General features: G+C 45.7%; 1 protein-coding gene across 2 annotated transcripts in view; it reads right to left on the bottom strand.

Moving 5' to 3' along the window:
• Nucleotides 1-25,453, bottom strand: part of SORCS2 (sortilin related VPS10 domain containing receptor 2) — a 1,055,028-nt gene extending 1,029,575 nt beyond the window's left edge. For both annotated transcript variants that reach the window (XM_088473883.1, XM_088473884.1), the window contains exon 1: nucleotides 25,083-25,453. In XM_088473883.1, coding sequence (XP_088330009.1) covers nucleotides 25,083-25,370 — 288 coding nt within the window. In that variant the 5' untranslated portion in view covers nucleotides 25,371-25,453. The remainder of the gene's footprint in view (nucleotides 1-25,082) is intronic.
• Nucleotides 25,454-25,794: the final 341 nt, after the last annotated feature.

Genomic DNA, 25,794 nt, shown 5'->3' with positions numbered 1-25,794 from the left:
CTGGCCATTCATCATCAGGGGTCCTAAAAGGACCCCTGATATTAAGCAAACTCCAAAAGCTGAAACTTTTTGGAGTTTGCTTCCTAGAAACGTAGATGCTTCGTTTGTCATTCTAACTGCTGAGGAGAGACTACTTCATGAATACAATTTCTTCGTCAGTTGGAGCATACAGATGTGGTACTCTCTGTGTTAAAACACCCTCCTTACCCCTCTGTGGTAGTTACAGTAGATCAGAGGTCAGGGAACTTTTTTACCTTTTACCCCAAAATACATTTAGATACGCAGACGTTACCCCCTTGATTTGAAAGGAAGGAAATCATATAGTAGTGTCCCCATATAATGCCCCTGTAGTAGTGCCCCCATAGTTATGCCCCTGTAGTAGTGCCCCTATATAATGCCCCTGTAGTAGTGCCCCCATAGTTATGCCCCTGTAGTAGTGTCCCCATATAATGCCCCCATATAGTGCCCCTGAAGTAGTGCCCCCATATAATGCCCCTGTAGTGCCGCTTGTACAAAAAAACCCACTTATCTTAATCCCCGCTCCTGCATCCGCCGCCTTCCTGTACACCCAGCTGCTCCTCGGAACTATAGGAGAGATAGTGCGCATGGAGAGAGGCTGAAGCTGGAGTTCAGAAGAGAACTCCAGCCTCCGGCTAACGCGGCACTGCAGGGAAGGAGCCGGGCGCCCGCTGGTAATAACATCTCAGCGGGCGTCCGGCTTAGAGCCTCCCTGCGGCAAAGCCAGGCATGCATATGAATCATTCTATAGAACGATTCATATGCATTCCCGGCTGTCCGTCCATTACCCCCAGGAACTTTATTTTTACCCCATGTGGGGTAATTTACCCCTGTTCCCTGACCACTGCAGTAGATGAACCTGTGTTAAACAAACAAGCTACTAGAACCGGGTAAGGTGTTCAATCAGCACACCACACTAAAGCTGGCCACACATCTAAAGATTATCTGTCCAACCAGCCAACTAGTTGACTGGTTGGAATGAAAATCTGGTAAGGGATGAAAGCAAATGACAATCAGCAATTTGCTCCCAAACGCCGGAAAATGGACCAAACTGTTGTTTGAACAAATAGTTTAGATCAAACATTTCAAAAACTTGTCTGAACGACCATTTTCATCTGTTTTCTGGCATTTAGGAGCAAATTGCTGATCATCAGTTACTCCCATACGTTACCAGATTTTCATTCCAACCAATCAACAAGTTGGCTGGTTGGATGTAAGTTGGTCTAGTGTGTGGCCAGCTTTAGTCATCAATACTATTACCGATTGGGTACAAAACATTACTAAATATATCGCATCGATATGATGAGATATATAGTCATTGTCTTGATACATTTTTGAAAAAAAGCCAAAGGATAAAAAAAAAAAATTCTATTGTGTCCTCTGTCATAGACAAAATCAGCTTGTATTTCTGAATATGCCACTTTACCTTAATCCTATAAATGTGCACATCCAAATAATATTTGCAAAACAATAGCAGCAGACAAAGAGACAGCAACTTTCAAACCCTTAGAGGATATGGATGCTTGTTACCTCATATAACTAAGGCCCTGATTCAGAGCCGGACGCTATTAGCGCTCGCTCGTTCAGAAAAAGGGGGTGTCTATTCAAATGAACCGTTCGCTCTTTGCGGTCTGTTGCCGCCTCTATGTCTGAACGAGCGAACAAAACATGCGGTCGTTTTTTTGTAAAAAAAGCCCCCCTGTCCGCTCGCATCATACGTCATGTCCGCTATTTAATAGATTAATCGAGTACATCGAACAGCGTATGAACTGCTCGCTATTCTTGTGGTTGGTTTTTCCTACTGCTATATTGCAAGCAATTCTGACTATTAAAAAACCAAGTGACGTGGTCAATGACGCTGCTTGATTAATTATGCACACCCATAAAACGCCCGTTTTGACCTTTAAGCATGCCTGCGTTCTGAATTCCACTCCCCATTTTCAAGCACCTTCCCCTGTTACCACCCACATACGCCTCCTCCTGTCACTCAAAATAGCAGGCATTCGCTATATTACGAACAAACGATTTTCGGCCGCACTGACTGGTTAGCGCATGCGTATTATAAACCGTACGCATGCGCAGATGTGCAAACATCGCTCGGAACGAGCGTACTGCCGCTTATGAGCGGCTCTGAATCAGGGCCTAAATCCAGTTAGCGGTTTGTGGACCTCATTCAGAGCCGGAAGCTATTTGTGTCGTTCGTTTAGAAAAAAAGGGGTGGCTATTCAAATGAACCGTTCGCTCTTTGCGGTCTGTTCACGCCTCTAGGTCTGAACGAGCAAACAAAACTTGCGGTCGTTTTTTGGATAACTACGCCCCCTGGCCGCTCGCATCCTACGTCATGTCCGCTATTTATTAGATTAATCGAGTACATCGACCAGCGTATGAACTGCTCACTATTCTTGTGGTTAGTTTTTCCTACCGCAATCTTGCGAGCAGTTCTGGCTATAAAATAACTCAGTGACGTGGTCAATGACGCTGCTGTATTAATTATGCACACCCAGAAAACGCCCGTTTTGACCTTTAAGCACGCCTGCGTTCGGATCTCCACTCCCCGTTTTCAAGCACCTTCCCATGTTACCACCCACATACGCCTCCTCATGTCACTCAAAATAGCAGGCATTCGCTATTTAGCGAACAAACGATTTTCGGCCGCACTGACTGGACAATCAGTACGCATGCGCAGTTGGGCAAACATCGCTCGGAACGAATGAGCGGCCGCTTACGAGCGGCTCTGAATCAGGCCCAGTGTCATTTTAGTGCTATAGGTGTTTTTTTCTACTAAAGTGCTATATTACGGTGTACAAATCAATATCAAACATTGGTACATGATGTGAGCTTCCCAAAGAACAAACATTCCAATATGTCCACTAATAACTCTGATGCCTGAACTGTTTCCATCGGTAACCTGGATAAAGGATCAACCGACAAAAAAGTCGACAATGTTAAGGTTGACACCATATGGTCGACAGGTTATAGTGGTCGACTGACAAAAAGTAAACATTGTAAAAGGTCAAGAGGTTGAAATGGTTCAACAAAATAAACAATAGTAGGTTGGGTGCTCTCCAACGGGTAACACCTCAATCATATGGATATAATAATTCACCAATTCACCACTTGGTCTTAGGAGCTGATTCAGAGCCGCTCGCTACATGCAATCGCTCGCACAATGTGTATGCAAATTTGCGTAGGCACAGCAATGCATTAGCACGCCTAGTATTTCTTAGAGAGCGATCACATAGTGTATGCAGACACCCATCAGCCTGTCTTAAGACGCCCACTTGTGCATGTCATGTCCAGGAAGTGTATGCAACCATCGGTACATCGTGTAACATCGGATGCGATCACAGCGCTTCAGGTTGACCATACCCTGCCGCAAGCACTTCAGTGTAAAAACAAGCCAGGTGACGTGTACTATGATGCTGTCTTATAATTATGCACGCCTCTAAAACGCTGTTGAGATGCTCAGGCACGCCTGCGTTTGCACCTCCACTCCCACGTTTTTAATGGCCAGCCCCTGTTACCTCCTACAAACGGCATCCCCTGTCACTCACTCTGCTGGGCTGTATATGTGCAGCGAGCAAATGCATTGTGAACTTTCGCTAAGTTATGCGCACTGCAATGCATACACATACACACAATGCATACACAATGCATACCATCGGCAGCAGCGAGCGTTTACATCTTAGCGAGCGGGTCTGAATGAGCTCCTTAGTCCCTTATATTATGCTGTCTTTTTGACGTCCAATCACAACATCTTCATCCACCACCGTTAATCAATGTTGTATCCTTGGTTGTTCATTAAATTCCAAACTCCGCACATAGGAAAAAGAATAAAATCACATTGAAGTACCATTTTAATTTAAATAAACATCCTAAAAACACATATAGGTTCAAATGGTTGACACACCAATGGTTGACACATTTTTAGGGTTAGGGGTTTGGGTTAGGTACTTGAGGGAGGGTTAGACTGCCAGAGAGAACAGTTAAGTTTCGGCACTAGGGGGAGGATTAAGTTTAGGCACCAGGGAGAGGGTTAGGTTTAGGCACCAGGGGGAAGGTTAGGCTTAGGCACCAGGGGAGGGTTAGGTTTAGGCACCGGGAGAGGGTTAGGTTTAGGCACCAGGGAGAGGGTTAGGTTTAGGCATTAGGGGGAGGGGGGTTAGGTCATACTTGCCTATTCTCCTGGGACGGCCAGAACTGCCTGCTTGCCCGGCCTGTTAGGGTTAGACCCTGCACTAACCAGCTCAATGGCAGCCATATGACAGCCCAGATTCCCCCCCCCCTTGTGCGCTGCCTGCCTGTCGCTGCTGATGGGTAGAGAGCCCTGCATGCCACTCAATGACAGCCCTGACACCCTGATCCCCCCCCTGTGCTACCTGCCGCCGCTGATAGGGAGAGAGCCCCTGCCCTAATCCGCCCAATGACAGCCCTGACACCCTCCACCGCTGCACTACCTCCCGCCGCTGATAGCCGACGACAGCCCTGACACACACACCCTCCCCCGCTGTGCTACCTGCCGCTGCTGATAGCGCAGCGGGGGGAAGGGGTGTGTCAGGGCTGTCATTGGCTACCCCGCTCTCCCGCTGCACTACCTGCCACCGCTGACAGCCGCTACACTACGCTGACTCTGCTGCTGCCGCTGACAGTTGGCCGGGCCAGATGATTTCACCTTGCGGGCCGTATACGGCCCGTGGGCCAGAGGTTCCCCACTAGGGGGAGGGTTAGGTTTAGGCACCAGGGGGAGGGTTAGGTTTAGGCACCAGGGGGAGGGTTAGGTTGGTCGAGGGTTAGGTTTAGGCACTAGGGGGAGGATTAGGTTTAGGCACAAGGGAGAGGGTTAGGTTTAGGCACTAGGAGGAGGATTAGGTTTAGGCACTAGGGAGAGGGTTAGGTTTAGGCACTAGGGGGAGGGTTAGGTTTAGGCACCGGGGAGGGTTAGGTTTAGGTACTAGGGGAAGGGTTAGGTTTAGGCACTAGGGGGAGGGTTAGGTTTAGGCACCAGGGGGAGGGTTAGGTTGGGCAAGGGTTAGGTTTAGGCACAGGGGGAGGATTAGGTTTAGGCACTAGGGAGAGGGTTAGGTTTAGGCACTAGGAGGAGGATTAGGTTTAGGCACTAGGGAGTGGGTTAGGTTTAGGCACTAGGGGGAGTGTTAGGTTTAGGCACCGGGGGGAGGGTTAGGTTTAGGCACTAGGGGAAGGGTTAGGTTTAGGTACCAGGGGGAGGTTAGGTTTAGGCACCAGGGGGAGGTTGGACGAGGATTAGGTTTAGGTACTAGGGGGAGGATTAGGTTTAGGCACTAGGGAGAGGGTTAGGTTTAGGCACTAGGAGGAGGATTAGGTTTAGGCACTAGGGAGAGGGTTAGGTTTAGGCACCGGGGAGGGTTAGGTTTAGGCACTAGGGGGAGTGTTAGGTTTAGGCACCGGGGGGAAGGTTAGGTTTAGGCACTAGGGGGAGGGTTAGGTTTAGGTACCAGGGGGAGGTTAGGTTTAGGCACCAGGGGGAGGTTGGACGAGGGTTAGGTTTAGGTACTAGGGAGAGGGTAAGGTTTAGGCACCGGGGAGGGTTAGGTTTAGGCACTAGGGAGAGGGTTAGGTTTAGGCACCGAGGAGGGTTAGGTTTAGGCACCGGGGAGGGTTAGGTTTAGGCACTAGGGGGAAGGTGAGGTTTAGGCACCAGGGAGAGGGTTAGGTTTAGGCACCGGGGGAGGGTTAGGTTTAGGCACTAGGGGGAGGGTTAGGTTTAAGCACTAGGGGGAGGGTTAGATTTAGGCACCAGGGGGAAGGTTAGGTTTAGGCACCAGGTAGAGAGTTAGATTTAGGCACCGGGGGAGGGGTAGGTTTAGGCACTAGGGGGAGGGTTAGGTTTAGGCAGCGGGGGAGGGTTAGGTTTAGGCACTAGGGGGAGGGTTAGGTTTAGGCAAGAGGGGGAGGGTTATGTTTAGGCACTAGGGGGAAGGTAAGGTTTAGGCACCGGGGGGGAGGGTTAGGTTTAGGCACTAGGGGGAGGGTTAGGTTTAGGAACCAGGGGGCGGGTTAGGTTTAGGCACTAGGGGGAAGGTGAGGTTTAGGCACCGGGGGAGGGTTAGGTTTAGGCACTAGGGGGAGGGTTAGGTTTAGGCACCAGGAGGAGGGTTAGGTTTACGCACTAGTGGGAAGGTGAGGTTTAGGCACAGGGGGAGGGTTAGGTTTAGGCACTAGGGGGAGGGTTAGGTTTAGGCACTAGGGGGAGGGTTAGGTTAATGGTTAGGATTAGGTTTAAAATACATAAAAAAAAAAAGTGTCAGCCATTTCTGTGTCTACCATATGCGACCATTTGTCTCTGTCGACCTTTTGAACATGTAGACCTTTTGTCAGTTGACCTTTTTCTTAAATGTCGACCTATTGGCTGTCAATCATTTTGTGTCGACTTATACATATATTCTTACAACAATACCGCAGAACGTTTATCACGTGATCCGCGATGCAGGCGTATTTGCTTTGCGCTTCTCTATTCACCCTTTGTGAGTCCTTAAGAAAGGTCCTGCTCTGCAAATATGAGTGAAATATGGGAACCCATATGGTTATATTTGTGGTATTTCGGTATCTTTCATCTGTCTGTTGGATTGTGCTGATCTCCTAACTATGTCGCGCACTCACCCTGATTATATTGTTCACTTTGTGACATGTGGAATGAATTCAAACTTTTCTTCAAATGTACAAAATTATTTTGATCCATTGCAGATAAGGTCTTTGAAATATTTTGGCAAAATATATGTGGCACATGCATTGAATTGCACTGATTAGGTGTTTCCATGTGCTAAAGTACTCATGCAAAGTTTGACGGAAACATAATTAATTCAGACCTGAAAAAAATAAAATAAAATTGATGGTTTTCCGGACACCAATCCATATGCCGTTTTGCTGTATATATCCAGGGCCCACAGATGGGCCAAACACAGCCCTGTCTTCCTATTGGTGGTCCCACTCCCAACCTTCCCTCACACAGGCTCTGGATGACATACAGTCATTGCAAATGGAATATGCACAATACCAGTCTGGGGTGGGAAGAATCCAACAGTAAATCCACTTACCAGGGTAATCTCCTGGGATGAAATATAATACAATATATCTTTAGCACTGTGTTATCATTGCTACATACTTTTGGGACCTCCCCTCTGGGTTATCCTGGAGAGAAGGACTAAAAGGCAACTGCAGGTGGTGCAGTGACATAGGGTTCTATGTACTAAGCCTTGGAGAGAGGCAATGTGGATAAAGTACCAATTAACCATTTCCTAACTGCCACTTTACAGGCTGTGTTTGAAAAATGATGGTTAGTAGCTGATTGGTTGGCACTTTATCTCTGTCCACTTTTATCTCACCAAAGGCTTAGTACATAGACCCCACGACTTGTATCGCTGCATCACTGCCGCTGTAGTGTCCTTAGGGCACTACAGGCAGGCACCCTGTAATGAATAAAGCTGCCCAGAGTGTTTTCTAGATGTTCGGTGCACTGACGCACTTCCGGGAGATGGCTGGACTCGCCCCCTGTGTGCAACGTCACGAAAAGGCCTGTTACGGCACTGATCATCAGTACACAATAATATGACCGTATTTTGTTAATGATTTCCGGATACCAGATGACTGTAAAGTTTCTTTCCCATGAAACAGGCTACAAGGGCCATTTAGCTACCAGATAATCCTCTGGTATCTTTATTAGCCATTCCAACCCAAGATTGACCAAACAAAATCTGGACCCTGATATAAAAAGAACCCATGGGCGGACAACACCTACTGTACAGTATCAATATGTAAATTACCACTGGCCATAAATGAGTTTCAGACCTAATATTTATTTATTTACCTAATACAATCATAGTCTCATCTCACTTTCACAGCCCAATTCCATGGATGCATCACTAACCTCTTCAGATTCAACGGAGCCACCGTTACTGCTGTTGTTACTGTTTATGCTGTTTTGTTTCTTTATGCAGATTGTTATTATCGCACTCTACCACAGCTTATTATAAATAATTTCAACAAAATTGTGATGATTTGTCTACTATGGATTACTAGCTGGGATACCCAGTGTTGCCCGGGTTGAAGAATGGACCTTAAACTCCATCTGCAGCAATCATTTACAGGACATAAATCAGTATACCTAAATTCCCAAATAACTGTGGTTTCAGAAATCACTGCAGAACAGAAATCATTGCTGATCAGAAAATTCTGCAGCCCAACATGGGAGACCATGGCATATAAAAATGTGCTTGGAGGAAATTAGTAACTGTCAGTGCAGGTGCAGTGTGACAGTTGATCCTTTGACTCACTACTCTCCCGTTGGAGCTCTGCCTGCCCCCCACTGGTACATATCAGCCTGTGCCAGATCAGTGCAGTTTTAGGCACTGGGAGACATCCTGAGCGAACTAGCTTAAACAAAAATTTCAATTCAGAGACTCAACGGCCTACTTGGTGGGCACCATGTAGACCTCCAAGACCAAGACGAACTTCAAACACAGCCAAAAACCTAATCCTGGTCAAACTACACCACCATGCCAAATTTGGTGGAGTTGGGTACAAAACTCTGTCCGTGCACAAAGGACAAACAGACACACACATGCACACTTTCTTGCTTATTATATTGTGATTGTTTTTTTAGCTAAAAATAAACAATATTTGTATTTTTTTGTTCAGTTGCTTAGTGTATACTCCAAGCTAAGCTAAATCTCTAATGCCAATGACAGTATATACATTTCTCAGCTTTCAATTCTCTTCTTGGAAACCTACTATTTCACAAAACATTCTTATTACCGCAAGACATGTCACCTTGTTCATGTTTACTGTATTGCCAATGAAGCCACAATTGTTCAGGGGGAAAAAAAAAATATTTAGGAACAGTGCATGTGAGCAGACAGACGGTGGTAGGGGTCTGCCGTGCTGCCAACTCTTGCTGATACAGTGGCTGGGAACAAGATCTAAATGACAGCCATTGATATGCTTTGGGACCTTTCATGCCTTGGGCTTCGTGCAATAATCAATGTTTCTCTTGACCTTAAGCCGGCCCTATTCTAACTCTAGATATGGCTGACAAATCCAAATGTATAACGTTTGCTGACCGCTTGATGAAATGTTTGCTGCCCGCTCACAGCACGCGAGGGCCCGACTGAGGGCAGATGTTTCCACTTGCAGTTATTTGCTAGATGTTATAAAAGGAATAGAAAGTGGAATTACATTCTATTTATCAAGGCCTTTATAGCTTAAACCACTGGAAAAGCCTCATTATGAAAGGCCGAGGGTTAATGCCAAAGAAATCAGAAATGTCTCCGGCTTTACCCTATTTAGCGCACTTTACTGCTGTCCCGTAGACTCTATGGGGATGGTGGCTTCGCTCTATATACCAAGCAAGGCTTTTCGAGGCTAGGTAACCCCATCTTGAAATGGTATTACCTATACTTTTCCTGTGGCCAGCCATGGAGAACGGCAGATTTCCTGTCTGGATGCCGCACATGCATATATCACATTGACCCTTTGCCACCAGCATTAGGCGGCTCATACCCCAGGAGAGGACACTGCCGCGGAGGGAGGCACACTGAAAGGGTGGGTGTTATTGATAACTACCAATGGCACCTGAGAAACTAAAGGTATCACCAGTTGCTGTAAATATTAATAAATAGAGCATTTCGGTATAGGATGATTACAAGTATTACCTAAATAGTAAATGAAGATGTATTTATACATAGAGCTCATGCTGAGTTGGGACGTACTGTGCATGCCCACAAAGAAAAGCAAACATCAGCTACATCTGTACACATAACACATCTGGCAGGGGTAGGGTACGGGATGCCGGTGGTCAGAATACAGACAGCTGCATCCCGACAGCCAGAATCCCGCAAGGTAAGATGCCTAACCCTCACCCACCTTTTCTGCAGCTTAACCCTCCCCCCTAGTGCCTAACCCCATCCCTTAACCTAACCCTAATACTTACTGTCAGGGTGCCAGCAGTCAGGATCCTGGTGCCAGAATCCTGACCATCGGGATGTCAACTACATCCCTCTGACACTTGCGCCTCCGCACGATTGGAGAGGAGGAATGGAGGGGGTCAGCTAAATACCGTCCAGTAAGAGTGTGTTTGTGTAACTGGCAGACCCGTACTGATTGCCAGTCATTAGCGGCTCACCTGCAGGTGCCTGAGGGGGGGTATATATACACTGATTGCCAGTCATTAGCGGCTCACCTGCAGGTGCCAGAGGGTGGGTATATATACACTGATTGCCAGTCATTAGCGGCTCACCTGCAGGTGCCTGAGGGTGGGTATATATACACTGATTGCCAGTCATTAGCGGCTCACCTGCAGGTGCCTGAGGGTGGGTATATATACACTGATTGCCAGTCATTAGCGGCTCACCTGCAGGTGCCTGAGGGTGGGTATATATATATATATATACACTGATTGCCAGTCATTAGCGGCTCACCTGCAGGTGCCTGAGGGTGGGTATATATACACTGATTGCCAGTCATTAGCAGCTCACATGCAGGTGCCTGAGGGTAGGTATATATATATACACTGATTGCCAGTCATTAGCGGCTCACCTGCAGGTGCCTGAGGGTGGGTATATATACACTGATTGCCAGTCATTAGCTGCTCACCTGCAGGTGCCTGAGGGTGGGTATATATACACTGATTGCCAGTCATTAGCGGCTCACCTGCAGGTGCCTGAGGGGGGGTATATATACACTGACTGCCTGTCATTAGCGGCTCACCTGCAGGTGCCTGAGGGTGGGTATATATACACTGATTGCCAGTCATTAGCGGCTCGCCTGCAGGTGCTTGAGGGTGGGTATATATATATACACTGATTGCCAGTCATTAGCGGCTCACCTGCAGGTGCCTGAGGGTGGGTATATATACACTGATTGCCAGTCATTAGCGGCTCACCTGCAGGTGCCTGAGGGTGGGTATATATACACTGATTGCCAGTCATTAGCGGCTCACCTGCAGGTGCTTGAGGGTGGGTATATATATATACACTGATTGCCAGTCATTAGCGGCTCACCTGCAGGTGCCTGAGTGTGGGTATATATACACTGATTGCCAGTCATTAGCGGCTCACCTGCAGGTGCTTGAGGGTGGGTATATATATATACACTGCTTGCCAGTCATTAGCGGCTCACCTGCAGGTGCCTGAGGGTGGGTATATATACACTGATTGCCAGTCATTAGCGGCGCACCTGCAGGTGCCTGAGGGTGGGTATATATACACTGATTGCCTGTCATTAGCGGCTCACCTGCAGGTGCCTGAGGGTGGGTATATATACACTGATTGCCAGTCATTAGCGGCTCACCTGCAGGTGCCTGAGGGTGGGTATATATACACTGATTGCCAGTCATTAGCGGCTCACCTGCAGGTGCCTGAGGGTGGGTATATATACACTGATTGCCAGTCATTAGCGGCTCACCTGCAGGTGCCTGAGGGTGGGTATATATACACTGATTGCCTGTCATTAGCGGCTCACCTGCAGGTGCCTGAGGGTGGGTATATATACACTGATTGCCTGTCATTAGCGGCTCACCTGCAGGTGCCTGAGGGTGGGTATATATACACTAACTGCCAGTCATTAGCGGCTCACCTGCAGGTGCCTGAGGGTGGGTATATATACACTGATTGCCAGTCATTAGCGGCTCACCTGCAGGTGCCTGAGGGTGGGTATATATACACTGATTGCCAGTCATTAGCGGCTCACCTGCAGGTGCCTGAGGGTGGGTACATATACACTGATTGCCTGTCATTAGCGGCTCACCTGCAGGTGCCTGAGGGTGGGTACATATACACTGATTGCCTGTCATTAGCGGCTCACCTGCAGGTGCCTGAGGGTGGGTACATATACACTGATTGCCTGTCATTAGCGGCTCACCTGCAGGTGCCTGAGGGTGGGTATATATACACTGATTGCCAGTCATTAGCGGCTCACCTGCAGGTGCCTGAGGGTGGGTATATATACACTGATTGCCTGTCATTAGCGGCTCACCTGCAGGTGCCTGAGGGTGGGTATATATACACTGATTGCCAGTCATTAGCGGCTCACCTGCAGGTGCCTGAGGGTGGGTATATATACACTGATTGCCTGTCATTAGCGGCTCACCTGCAGGTGCCTGAGGGTGGGTATATATACACTGATTGCCAGTCATTAGCGGCTCACCTGCAGGTGCCTGAGGGTGGGTATATATACACTGATTGCCAGTCATTAGCGGCTCACCTGCAGGTGCCTGAGGGTGGGTATATATACACTGATTGCCAGTCATTAGCGGCTCACCTGCAGGTGCTTGAGGGTGGGTATATATACACTGATTGCCAGTCATTAGCGGCTCATCTGAAGGTGCCTGAGGGTGGGTATATATACACTGATTGCCAGTCATTAGCGGCTCACCTGCAGGTGCCTGAGGGTGGGTATATATACACTGATTGCCTGTCATTAGCGGCTCACCTGCAGGTGCCAGAGGGTGGGTATGTATACACTGATTGCCAGTCATTAGCGGCTCACCTGCAGGTGCCTGAGGGTGGGTATATATACACTGATTGCCTGTCATTAGCGGCTCACCTGCAGGTGCCTGAGGGTGGGTATATATACACTGATTGCCAGTCATTAGCGGCTCACCTGCAGGTGCCTGAGGGTGGGTATATATACACTGATTGCCAATCATTAGCGGCTCACCTGCAGGTGCCTGAGGGTGGGTATATATACACTGATTGCCAGTCATTAGCGGTTCACCTGCAGGTGCCTGAGGGTGGGTATATATACACTGATTGCCTGTCATTAGCGGCTCACCTGCAGGTGCCAGAGGGTGGGTATGTATACACTGATTGCCAGTCATTAGCGGCTCACCTGCAGGTGCCTGAGGGTGGGTATATATACACTGATTGCCAGTCATTAGCGGCTCACCTGCAGGTGCCTGAGGGTGGGTATATATACACTGATTGCCAGTCATTAGCGGCTCACCTGCAGGTGCCTGAGGGTGGGTATATATACACTGATTGCCTGTCATTAGCTGCTCACCTGCAGGTGCCTGAGGGTGGGTATATATACACTGATTGCCAGTCATTAGCGGCTCACCTGCAGGTGCCTGAGGGTGGGTATATATACACTGATTGCCAGTCATTAGCGGCTCACCTGCAGGTGCCTGAGGGTGGGTATATATACACTGATTGCCAGTCATTAGCGGCTCACCTGCAGGTGCCTGAGGGTGGGTATATATACACTGATTGCCAGTCATTAGCGGCTCACCTGCAGGTGCCTGAGGGTGGGTATATATACACTGATTGCCAGTCATTAGCGGCTCACCTGCAGGTGCCTGAGGGTGGGTATATATACACTGATTGCCTGTCATTAGCTGCTCACCTGCAGGTGCCTGAGGGTGGGTATATATACACTGATTGCCAGTCATTAGCGGCTCACCTGCAGGTGCCTGAGGGTGGGTATATATACACTGATTGCCTGTCATTAGCGGCTCACCTGCAGGTGCCTGAGGGTGGGTATATATACACTGATTGCCAGTCATTAGCGGCTCACCTGCAGGTGCCTGAGGGTGGGTATATATACACTGATTGCCAATCATTAGCGGCTCACCTGCAGGTGCCTGAGGGTGGGTATATATACACTGATTGCCAGTCATTAGCGGTTCACCTGCAGGTGCCTGAGGGTGGGTATATATACACTGATTGCCTGTCATTAGCGGCTCACCTGCAGGTGCCAGAGGGTGGGTATGTATACACTGATTGCCAGTCATTAGCGGCTCACCTGCAGGTGCCTGAGGGTGGGTATATATACACTGATTGCCAGTCATTAGCGGCTCACCTGCAGGTGCCTGAGGGTGGGTATATATACACTGATTGCCAGTCATTAGCGGCTCACCTGCAGGTGCCTGAGGGTGGGTATATATACACTGATTGCCTGTCATTAGCTGCTCACCTGCAGGTGCCTGAGGGTGGGTATATATACACTGATTGCCAGTCATTAGCGGCTCACCTGCAGGTGCCTGAGGGTGGGTATATATACACTGATTGCCAGTCATTAGCGGCTCACCTGCAGGTGCCTGAGGGTGGGTGTATATACACTGATTGCCAGTCATTAGCGGCTCACCTGCAGGTGCCTGAGGGTGGGTATATATACACTGATTGCCAGTCATTAGCGGCTCACCTGCAGGTGCCTGAGGGTGGGTATATATACACTGATTGCCAGTCATTAGCGGCTCACCTGCAGGTGCCTGAGGGTGGGTATATATACACTGATTGCCTGTCATTAGCTGCTCACCTGCAGGTGCCTGAGGGTGGGTATATATACACTGATTGCCAGTCATTAGCGGCTCACCTGCAGGTGCCTGAGGGTGGGTATATATACACTGATTGCCAGTCATTAGCGGCTCACCTGCAGGTGCCTGAGGGTGGGTATATATACACTGATTGCCAGTCATTAGCGGCTCACCTGCAAGTGCCTGAGGGTGGGTATATATATATACACTGATTGCCAGTCATTAGCGGCTCACCTGCAGGTGCCTGAGGGTGGGTATATATACACTGATGATATTGACTGCCGCCAGCACTAACTGGATTAATGCAGATATTCTTCTGAAGCTCTTATATGCTTTCTTATTTGATCGTACCTATATAATCTGATTTTTTTTTTGTGTGTAATTTTTTGCAACTTTCAATCGTGATCAATGAGAAAGATTATGGGCCTCATTCAGCAGTGCATGTTAGTGCACTGCTGATCGCAGTTTCCCAATGTTCAGGAATCTGCGCAGGGGCCAGACCCGTTCTGCGCATGTGCAGAATGGGTCTGTGAGGCAGCACGCAAACTGGCAGCAGACTGTCAGTGATTGAAAGTCTGCTGACGTTTTTGGGTGGGGAAGGGGCGGCAATGCTCTCCGTTTACCGAAAACAGAGGCGTGTCGCCGCCGTTGCCTCGGAGGGAAGAAGCCAGGATCTCCGTCGGGTGACAGAGGTTTTCTGGCTTCTTCCTGTAAACTGCGGCGGCCGTTTGCTGGACCCCATGGGTCACCACAGTCAGCCGATGGTACGCAGATTAAATGATGCTGCGTTGGACAACGCAGCTCGGATAAGTAATGTACAGGGGGCGTGATGCCTCCTGCTGCATTACCATATCTGCAAGGGTCGCAATTGCAAAACTGCCTGCGTGCATACATCATATATCTATAGCCTGCGTGCATACATCATATATCTATAGTCTGCATGCATACATCATATATCTATAGCCTGCGTGAATACATCATATATCTATAGCCTGCGTGCATACATCATATATCTATAGCCTGCGTGCATACATCATATACCTATAGCCTGCATGCATACATCATATATCTATAGTCTGCATGCATACATCATATATCTATAGCCTGCGTGAATACATCATATATCTATAGCCTGCGTGCACACATCATATATCTCTAGCCTGCGTGCATACATCATATACCTATAGCCTGCGTGCAGCTTTGCAATTACGATCTTTACAGAATTAGGCCCTATATAGGTTTATTTAATCAAAATCCATTATTAAATGTGATCAATTCAAATATTAAAAAAATATATTGTGCTTATGACCTGGTTGGTGTAAGTGTGACTGATGTACACCTGCAGTAAGACGGGCGCACATGCTGCTGGCGCAGTGCTGCGTGCAGATGCCACCGACAGAGCAAATGGGTGTGTAGACACTATTTTACATTCATCATCAGTTTTTTCTTTATGCGTCCAATTCAGCATCGGCTCCAACGTGATTCATTCACCCCAGTATACAGTATATATAATTTTATGTAAACATTTATTTTTTTGTATATATTTTTTCACTAGAATTTTCCATTTGTAATATTGTATAGAACACATGTAGATAATCTATCCGTACGTGAATCCTTGAAGCGCCATACTAGGTTTATTGCGGAGTGGTTACCAGGACTGCTGCCAGAAGCGTCAGATCTACAGATTGTATTGGAAGTTTTATGTTATGCCCAATTTTGCCGGTTCCCAAGACTGTCCTTGTATTTACTATCGAAGACCTTTAACCCTGAATGTTTATTTTCCCAGAATTCAGACTGTAGATTAGCAGCAGCAGCAGAGGGGAAAGGCACCTGTTTAATTGCATTTTGTACCAAAAGAAAAGCAAGAGATGACCTTTCTAGACTGGGAAAATGTCACCGCACAGGGAAACCCTACAAAAGGCGCGCTAGACACAGGAATTCCCCAGACCAGCTGTGGCCAGCACAGGTACCATTGGCAGAAATGTTGTTAAACTGTGATTTGCATCAATTTGATTTGAGTACATAGAAATTACATTATTTAAGTAATTCGTTTTTGCCTGACAAAGCACCAATAGCCAGATGGGACTAATGATTTGTTCGTAATCATAAAGACCTACTATTGGCCAGAGCTGCTGCCAATCACCATTCGTCTTCCAAACATTTACTCCACCAGGGAGACACCTTTAGCACAAGAGACATAAGAGAGATAAACTGATGGCTTCTAGTAGAACTGCAGAGATGAGCAAAACATAAATTCTCAGGTGCTGATTCTGAACCGGACACAACTCCAGCCTCCGTTCTGTTCGGTAGCGGCAGCCTACTTGCTACCTTATGCCAATGCAAGTACCCGCCGCTTATCTGTCAGTCTGAATGTGAAAGGCTGTACCGCCCACTGTTTTTCCATCTGTATCTGTCATCATTAGTTTTGGGATTTACAACCACCCCATGCTGGGCGCATAAGGTCCATCAGACGAAGGCTCCCCATCTCCAACGCACACTACAACCGAGCACAGGAGTCTGCCTACAGTCCCTCCACACACCCATGAGATGCAGCAGTTCCTTCCAGTTGACGCCTGGAAACGCCCGTTTCATGGATAAAGTGGTCTCATCAATGAACGGATTTATCCACCTGCTTCTTTAAAATCCATTTAGTGAGTGTACGTATGGTCAGTCAGCAATTGATTTCTTCAGCGCATGTGCAGTGCGCAGATATTCGCGGGATCCATCCGCATTGGATTTGCACTGGAATTAGTCTCTATAATGATCAGGCGGTTCATGGTCAGTCACACTGTTCATTGTCAGTCACACTGTACATGGTTAGAGTCATACTGCACATGGTTAGTCACACTGTACATGGTTAGAGTAATACTGTACATGGTCAGAGTCATACTGCACATGGTTAGTCACACTGTACAGGGTTAGAGTAATACTGCACATGGTTAGTCACACTGTACATGGTTAGAGTAATACTGTACATGGTCAGAGTCATACTGTACATGGTTAGAGTAATACTGTACATGGTCCGAGTCACACTGTTCATGGTCAGAATCACACTGTACATGGTCGGTCAGTGTCACACTGTACATGGTCAGAGTCACACTATGGGGGAGATGCATCATCGGCGACATCGCCAATGCGGTACATCCCCCCTGACTTCGCGTACATACCGCGGTTAATTACCACTGTATGTACCAAGAATATCGCAAATAACAGCTCTCTCGATGAGAGCTGTCCTTTGCGAAGCTGCCGGGCAGAGGGACTTCCGGGTTTAACAACCAGAAGTCCTTCTGCGCATGCGAGCGTCGCGCTAAGAAGCACATAGGCTTCTATTGGGTAACGCCACCTGAATATGCTTAATACATACGGGGAATGCGGTAAAACCCCACGAAAACTGCATTTTCGGGGGTTTTACCGCATTTTGCCGATGATACATCTCCCCCTATATATGGTCTGAGTCACACTGTACATGGTTGGTTAGAATCACACTGTACATGGGCAGAGTCACACTGTTCAAGGTCAAAGTCACACTGTTCATGGTCAGAGTCATAATGTACATGGTCAGAGTCATAATGTACATGGTCAGAGTCACACTGTTCATGGTCAGAGTCACACTGTTCATGGTCAGAGTCACATTGTTCATGGTCAGAGTCACATTGTTCATGGTCAGAGTCACACTGTTCATGGTCAGAGTCACACTGTTCATGGTCAGAGTCATCATGTTCATACTCAGAGTACATGGTTTTAACATCTAAAACAAAATTGCACTTTCAAATATTTTAATTAAAATTGTCTTTTTAAACTGCTGATTTTAAACAACAAATTGTCTAAAATTTTTTTATTAAGGGTCATTTAAGATTATGATTGTATATAACAGCAATCAGTTTATTCTGTACATTTGTTTTTATAGCTGTAATATGATTTTTCAATATACTGTACACCATACTAAAGGGTGATACACTGATATATCTCCTAACATATAAACATACTAAGTACAAAATAAGCCCCTCCCCTGATTGGAAGAAACCGCAGCCAGATCTGCCCCAAAACAACTACAAAACCCCATCCCCCATTTCCATGTAATCCTTGCCCCGAGGACCACAAACAGGGTCTGTCCCGCTGAAACCGGGATAATTGGGAGGCATGTTGGGTGGTAAAGAAAGCACTTTTACATTACACTTTTAGAAATTCTCTCGCTCCAGGGCTCGCTACCATCAACCCGGTCGGTCGTGAAAGCTGTGGGTGGTAACCCACAGCTTAGCTAGCGGCCAGGAGGCCGCACTTCAAAAGACAAACGGCTGCCCACATTCAGAGCGAGCGCTCGCATTTTGCGAGGTCCTCTGAATGAGGGCCATGATTTGTTAATAGTAGGTCTTCTATATTAAGTCTATGGTGTGTACTTGATTACTGACATTTATAGTAAAGGTCTGTTTATATTTACATTACAGTATAAGCAGAAGGCGCAACATTTAAAAAAAAAAAATTATAATTACATAATTAAATATTTAGGACTTGTTAATGACTACATCAATACGAATGATCCATTTGAATGCGTACAAATTATGGAAAACGCAAAATAATACATATTTTATATGATTGGTAATCAATACCACACAGATAAAATATAACTCAAACTTTGTAATACACTCATAACTTACAATATATCTGTCTTTTAGGGGGAATTCCATTGTTTTTTTGCACGTCCGCTGGTAATGGGTGCCCGACGGAGCAACAATTGAATTGCTCCGTCGGGCACTCATTACCAGCGAGAGCCAAGGGCACCCAGATTTCTGCTACCACCCTCCTGAGGTGGCGAGCAGAAATCTGCGAAAAGTCGGTATTTTGGGCGCCCAAATGGCCCTAACAGGACTCTGCATGGGTAAAGCCGCTTTACGTGTCATGCATTTGGGTGGGACAACTACACAAAGTAATGAGTGTTCAAAACAATTGAATTTCGCTCCTTGATCACCCATCAGTTTAGACGGTAGGTGGGGCGTGAAAAAATGATTGAATTCTCTCCTACGAGTCATTTGCTGATGTCATAATTAAAATAAAATCTGTCACCAGCCCGGTTACAATTATAATTCTAAGTCTACCAAGTATTGGAGTTTATAGCAATATAACTGTATTAATCTGCTGCTATAAATTTATGAATGTTTTTTTTTTTTTTTTAAATAGTCTACTTTTATTCATTGGAATAATACTTGGCTTAAAGTGCTGAGAATAACCAAAAGACCAAAATATAGTTAAACATTACTCTGTTCCCTCTCACAAGCAAAGCACAATACTCCGAATCACAACTATTTCTCACATTACCCAGCAAATAGTGTCAGTATAGAGAAGATAAGAACCCTGGCTCAGACTAAGGAAACATCAGAAATGATCTGCACGAATTACCCTTAGCACTGTGACATGGATAATATCAACATGGGCTGTATGAGGACGACATTAGACAGACAGCTGGCATTATCCATAACATATAATAAAGTGACTAGAAATGTGCGGTGCACATGGGTGTAAAGGATAATACAGAAATAATTGCTTGATGCACTTACACAAAGTGACTTAATGCAGCAGAGAGCTGTTATAGGGCCATGGAGCGGCGTTCCCTTATCTCACTCACAGCTCCTCCTGACCTACTTACTGCTGTGCGGACAGGAAAACGTCTCCCAGATGCCGCTGTTCCGGATACTCAGTAATAGGAAGGTATTAACCAATGGCAAGTTTCCATACCTGAAGCTATTAACGCTTCTAGATCTACGGATCTATTCGCGAAGCAGTGATAACCCATTTCTCCGACTGTTTCTGCGGGAAAGGGGTGCTATTACCGCTTCCTCCCATTTAACAAGATTGATACTGTAGAGAAATCACAAGTATCGCTTGCTGCCCCTCTATGTTTGCTCGTTTCCGCATCCCTATAGCCTGCTGTGAGGACTAAGGGCCTGATTCATTACTGATCACAACTGCGTTTACGCACGCAATCGGCCAATTGTTGCGTTCTGTGCGTGCATCGCAGTGTGCAAAGACTTCACTGCGATCGGGCTATGAGACTACGCAGACCCATCGCAGAGTGATTGACAGGAAGCACCCTTTTGGGGACGGTAACGAGGGAGAGGGGGGGGGTTCAGAGGTACCCAGGCATACCAGTGCGCTTGAACGCCGTTACAGGGCATGCATAAATTAGCCACTGTGATGCCATACACAGCTTGGGCTTTCACTGCGTGCGCTAAGGTTGGCAATTCCTCAGTAAGGTCAGACCTTGTGCAAGTGTGTGTGAGGCTGCGATGGTACTCGATGTTACTGATGGTTTAGCAAACTTGCAAAGTATTACGGATGTGTGTAAGGTAAATTGGGCGCCCTTACGTTAGGCTGAGACAGCATTGCCATTGCAAACATTAGCATATTTTCGCAGTGAGACTGCGTGCGTAATCGCAACTGCGATCGCAATAGCTATCCGTAATGAATTACCTAAGGTGTAACTTCAATTTATCAAGCACCGGACAACTAAGCTCTCTGCCGCTAGGTGGTACCATCTAGAGACGGCGTTACCTATACCCTTTATCTCAGTGTGAAGCCGGTAAGGCTTCGCTGGATCACCTCTGCGTCAAGTGCCAATGCGCAAATTGCTTTTTGTATCTCTACAATATGCAGCGGTACTGAGAGCGAGCAAGCGTTGGACCACTAATGATAAATAAACCCCTAAGTTCACCAGCTGTTGAAAGCAAAGATCCCATCATACTTCACTTGTGCTAATTTTTCAATCGGAAATAATTTGAGATATATTTACAAAATTCCCCACACTCACCTCTGGTGTTTGTTGGCATCTCTCAGACCAAACTCATGTTGTTAATTTCTATCATAATCTATGTTAAGATGACATAATACTCTTCTACTCCACAAGGTGTAGAACTCCCTGCGGTGGACCTGTCAGACACAAACAGTGGTGGCATAGGTACACGAGGCTGAATATTATATAACCGTGGCTCAGCTGCCAAAGTAAGTATGTTGATCAGTCTGCTTTAAACATTTTATGATCCTTGGTGTATTCTGGAGGTCTCTGATAAGGGTCAGAACTACAAGGAGCGACCGTCGGCAGAGAGTTGAATAAAACAAGTAGATTCAAGACCAGGGTTAGTTACAAAGGAAGTAAATGTATATAAGTCAATCTAGGGAAAATGGATCTTATTGCGCCATATTGGTCCCATCCGCTGAATATACCGTTTATTTGAGGGTGGTCAAACTTGGTGCTGTGCATCCATCTTACTGTTCGTCTCAGTCTCATTCCAACTGTACCAGGCGTGCGGGCTTATCAATGAAGTTAGTGGGTGGTCACCTACCTGGCAATTGTTTCCATACGTCCAGCACTGGATTTCAAAATACTTTCTGGAATCAAATATTATTCTTTGAAGTTGACGTATCTTAGTTCATTATTACTATCTCTTATTTATAGAGCTACACAAAGGTGCACATACATGCTGTGATTCTGAGTGACAATTGAGCCATTTTTTAATTAATTGGGCAGAAATCTCACAGTATGTACAGGGCTAAAAACCCAGCCGATCCTGGTCAAGGACTGATCAAGAGCTAGTAAATGTCGGAAGGAAAGCAAATACTGTCAAACCATGGGGTTATCGGTGAATGGCCATATTTTTCACCTATTTACATGTATAGCCAAATCCAGGCCGAGAGACCGGATGGAACCATGTAGGGACACCTTTAGAGACATGGTGGGAGCATTAACTGTCATATTACAGGCAGTATTTGAAAAATAGAATCTGATTGGTTTATACTTTATCTCTCTCCAAGCTTTGGTACATCTCCCCCACGTTCTGTCTCTGTACATTACTGACACATGAAGAGGTTGTGTCCCTTCAGAGCATTTCAGCCCACAAATATGTATTTATGTGTACATTCCCATGGAAAAATGGGTCAGTCTGGCCTAAGCTATGAATGTTGAATGAATTTATATCAATAAATAAGTCTTGCCTATGTGCCAGTGAAGGGTACTAATATACCACCCAGTGCCGTCATCTACCCACAGGCAGTACATGGGCATACGATGTAGTGAATTTGTCACTGGCTTCCATTCCAACTTCAGCAGTACGGTCTTTGTAATATTTATTAAATGAAATATGTTTGGCTTATTTTTAGAAAATATATTGGTGTGTCAAAAGTAAAGATGTCATGTACAACAATGAGAGTACACAGCATACTGAAATGTGTTTGAAGCCCTATTATGTACTAATCCAGACAGAAGCAACCTGGGCCCTGTGTTTCATTATACTCTTTATTATACACTAGCAACTGGAGAATATCCCCCCTTTCTATAAGGGAACACTTTCCGAGAGCTTGACGCTCTTCACTTGTAGACACACAGCACCTAATATTTAAGTATGGTTATACGTTATATTGTCTGTTAGTACTGATATCAATATTTTTACTTGCATAATGCCATACACATGAGCTTCTATAATAAAAATTAAATTTAGATGAAATAAAAAGTATAAAAAAAAAAAATTAACCAAAAACCCCAACAATTAAACCTTGTGTAATCACTCGATCGGAGATGGGTTTCCATTTCCTAACAAACAAGCCCTGGTTTCTGGCCACGATATCACACAGTAGTTGGGGGAATCAATTTTCTAAAATTAGAATAGAGACATGTAATCTTGGAAGAACTGGTCATGTGACTCCCTCAATCATTAGCTTTAGGTCAACTTAATTAATGGCCACTTTATTCTACATGAGCTCTGTAGGGCCAACAAAAGCGTGACTAGTGCAGGATGTCAAATGGACTGAAACGTTTATTTAGCAGGAGTGCTTCTATCTGCATAATGCTGCCTGACAGTTTTCTCTACACTCTGTTTTCTCCCAGCGGCCTTCTAGATTTAACCCTTCCTAGGCACAATGTAAGGATAGCGTACAACTAGGAGCACCAATTGAAGTAATCTGCTCCAAACACACACACATTATATATATATATATATATATATATATATATATATAACAAGCTCTTTACCAGCTCTGACATCACTTATCTTGAAGAATGGTTCTCCAATAAGTGAATTGTAATATTGACAGGTAATACTCATCCACCAACATAGCACTTGCAAGAAATTAATTTTCGCTAAGACCTGCGGATGTTCCAGAAGCGAGATGACACCAGTGTTAACCGTTACTCACGTAGTACCGCTATACTGTGCAGAACGTCACATGACTGCTCACTCATATACATTAGTAATTGTCCTGGTGGGTGGAGCAGCTTACAGTCTAAATTCCCAAACACACAAACACTAGGGTCACTTCCATCAGAAGCCAAAACTAGCAACTTGTTTTCAGTCTGTAGGAGGAAACATAAGGAACCCAGAGGCATCCCACACAAACATGGAGATAACATACTGCCAGGCACCTATGCAAACCACTGTGCTAGTACTAGGCAAACTTTTGATGCTATGTACATATTATATAAACATATATAGTCTCAACATATATAAACATATATATTCTTGGATTTCTGGAATAATGGCAGGTTCTTCTAGATTTCTAGGAAGGTTAGAAAAATTGTAATTGAGAAATAAATAACACAAAGAGGATACTTAAAAAAAAAAGCCTACATCCAATTCAAAGTAGAGGCATACCGCACATTTATCAACATTAATAAAATAATAATATCAAAAGATAGCATAGGTATTTAAACATAAGCAATGTAACATTTACCATACTGTGTATCTCATGTGAAAACTGAGCTAGCGGTTTTTTTTTTTTAGACAGACAACTTTTTTGCCATTATTATAATACTGTTGCACTCAGGCAGCCAAAATAGTCCTGTACAGTATATTCCAAAATCCAATTCTCCAGCATCCCCTGACGGTGAGTGAGTGGGATCTGCACTGTTCCAGGCTTACAGTATATATTCACTGACTTAATAGGATGAGGGCGGAAACCAGTGGTGAAGTTAAACAGATTCTTCCCTCTTCTGACACTTGATCAGTGGATACAAACAGTGCAGGAGCCACACAGCCAGGATTAATCCCTCCACGCCATCCACAGCCAACAAATTCTAATGGATATTCTGGTCATCAATCATCTGCTAGCATGACAGTACAGCATAGGTGTACAAATCATATACATAACTTACATGATAAACATCGCAGACCCCCGGCATAGGTAACATGAATAATGATAATAATAATAATAATAATAATAATAATAATAACAATGCCAGTCTCAACAACTTCTTCACACTAAATATACTATATATATATATATATATATATATATATATATATATATATATATATATATGTACAGATATATATATAGACCCAAATATATAGATTGATACATATATATATAAAGTTTTACATAGATATACACACCCACATGCACAGCAGACCCACTAATATAGCAGTCACCTAACCAAATAATCCACAAATACAGTCAGTGCCCTGTGGATTGGAAATGGGTGAGCATACATCACTGGTGACATGTGTCAGGGCTGACTGATTGCTGGCTGGCACTGCAGGTAGATAACACTCAGATATAATAGTACAGGAAACAATGCACAAGTAATAGCAGAGCAGCCAACACAAGCAGAACTAGCAGCAAGTTGTAATGCTATGTAGGTGGCATACAGACATGTCACTGGGCACCTAACTCTCTGACAGCCAGGGTGCTGCCACCAGTGGGGGGGTTAGAGGTGCTGAGATGGCAGCAAGCAGGCAGGTGACCAGAGATAATTGTCATGCACATTATCATATAACACTGTAAGAGGGGCACTCACGCTGCTGTTCTCTCCGGTCCAGTGCACCATCGCCTGGTTGTGGGATGCGTCCCCCTTCAGCACAAAAGAGGTGCTGACCAGTGAGATATGCTCCCTGCTGGAGGTGGCCCCCTCAGTGCCCATCATCTGGTGCTCCCCATGTCCATCCACTCCGCTGACAGCCTCCTGCAGCTCCCGTGCACTCCTGCCCACCCAGCCTGTGCCCTGCACCAGCAGCACCAAGAAGGATAGGTGGGCAATATAGATGATGCCCATAGGTGGAGGGAGAGGTGGCCCCCTCAGTGCCATGCTCTGCTCCTGGTGTGGCTGCTAGTGGCAGGCTGGGGATGCTAGATAGGGAGATACTAGCAGAGGGTGGGATTGCACACAAAGCCAGGTTATTCCTCCTTGCATTGGATAGCAGCAGAGAGATTTCACTGCTCAACCTGTCATTGCTAGAAGGAATCCGGGCGCCATCTGCTGGAATAATTCTGAACTGTACCTGACAAATTAGTGTCTCCTCTAGAACAGTAATGGGCAGCGGGTGGCCCCTGGGCCGCATGTGGCCCCATACCATCGCCTGTGGGCACAGCTCCTGGCAGCCATGTCTCAGTTTTGTTTGTTATAGCTTATTTAAAAGACCTGCAGGTATCTTATAACAAATTGGTGTAATTAAATTTATTAATTTCAATTACTAATGAGATTAAGAGTAATGTTTGGCCCTTTTGAAGTT

This window comes from Taudactylus pleione, unplaced genomic scaffold, assembly GCF_031769625.1.
Source record: "Taudactylus pleione unplaced genomic scaffold, aTauple2 ptg000143l, whole genome shotgun sequence".
NCBI lineage: Eukaryota > Metazoa > Chordata > Amphibia > Anura > Myobatrachidae > Taudactylus > Taudactylus pleione.
The sequence above is the reverse complement of the archived record's forward strand: the minus strand, read 5'-3'. Positions and strand labels throughout refer to the sequence as shown.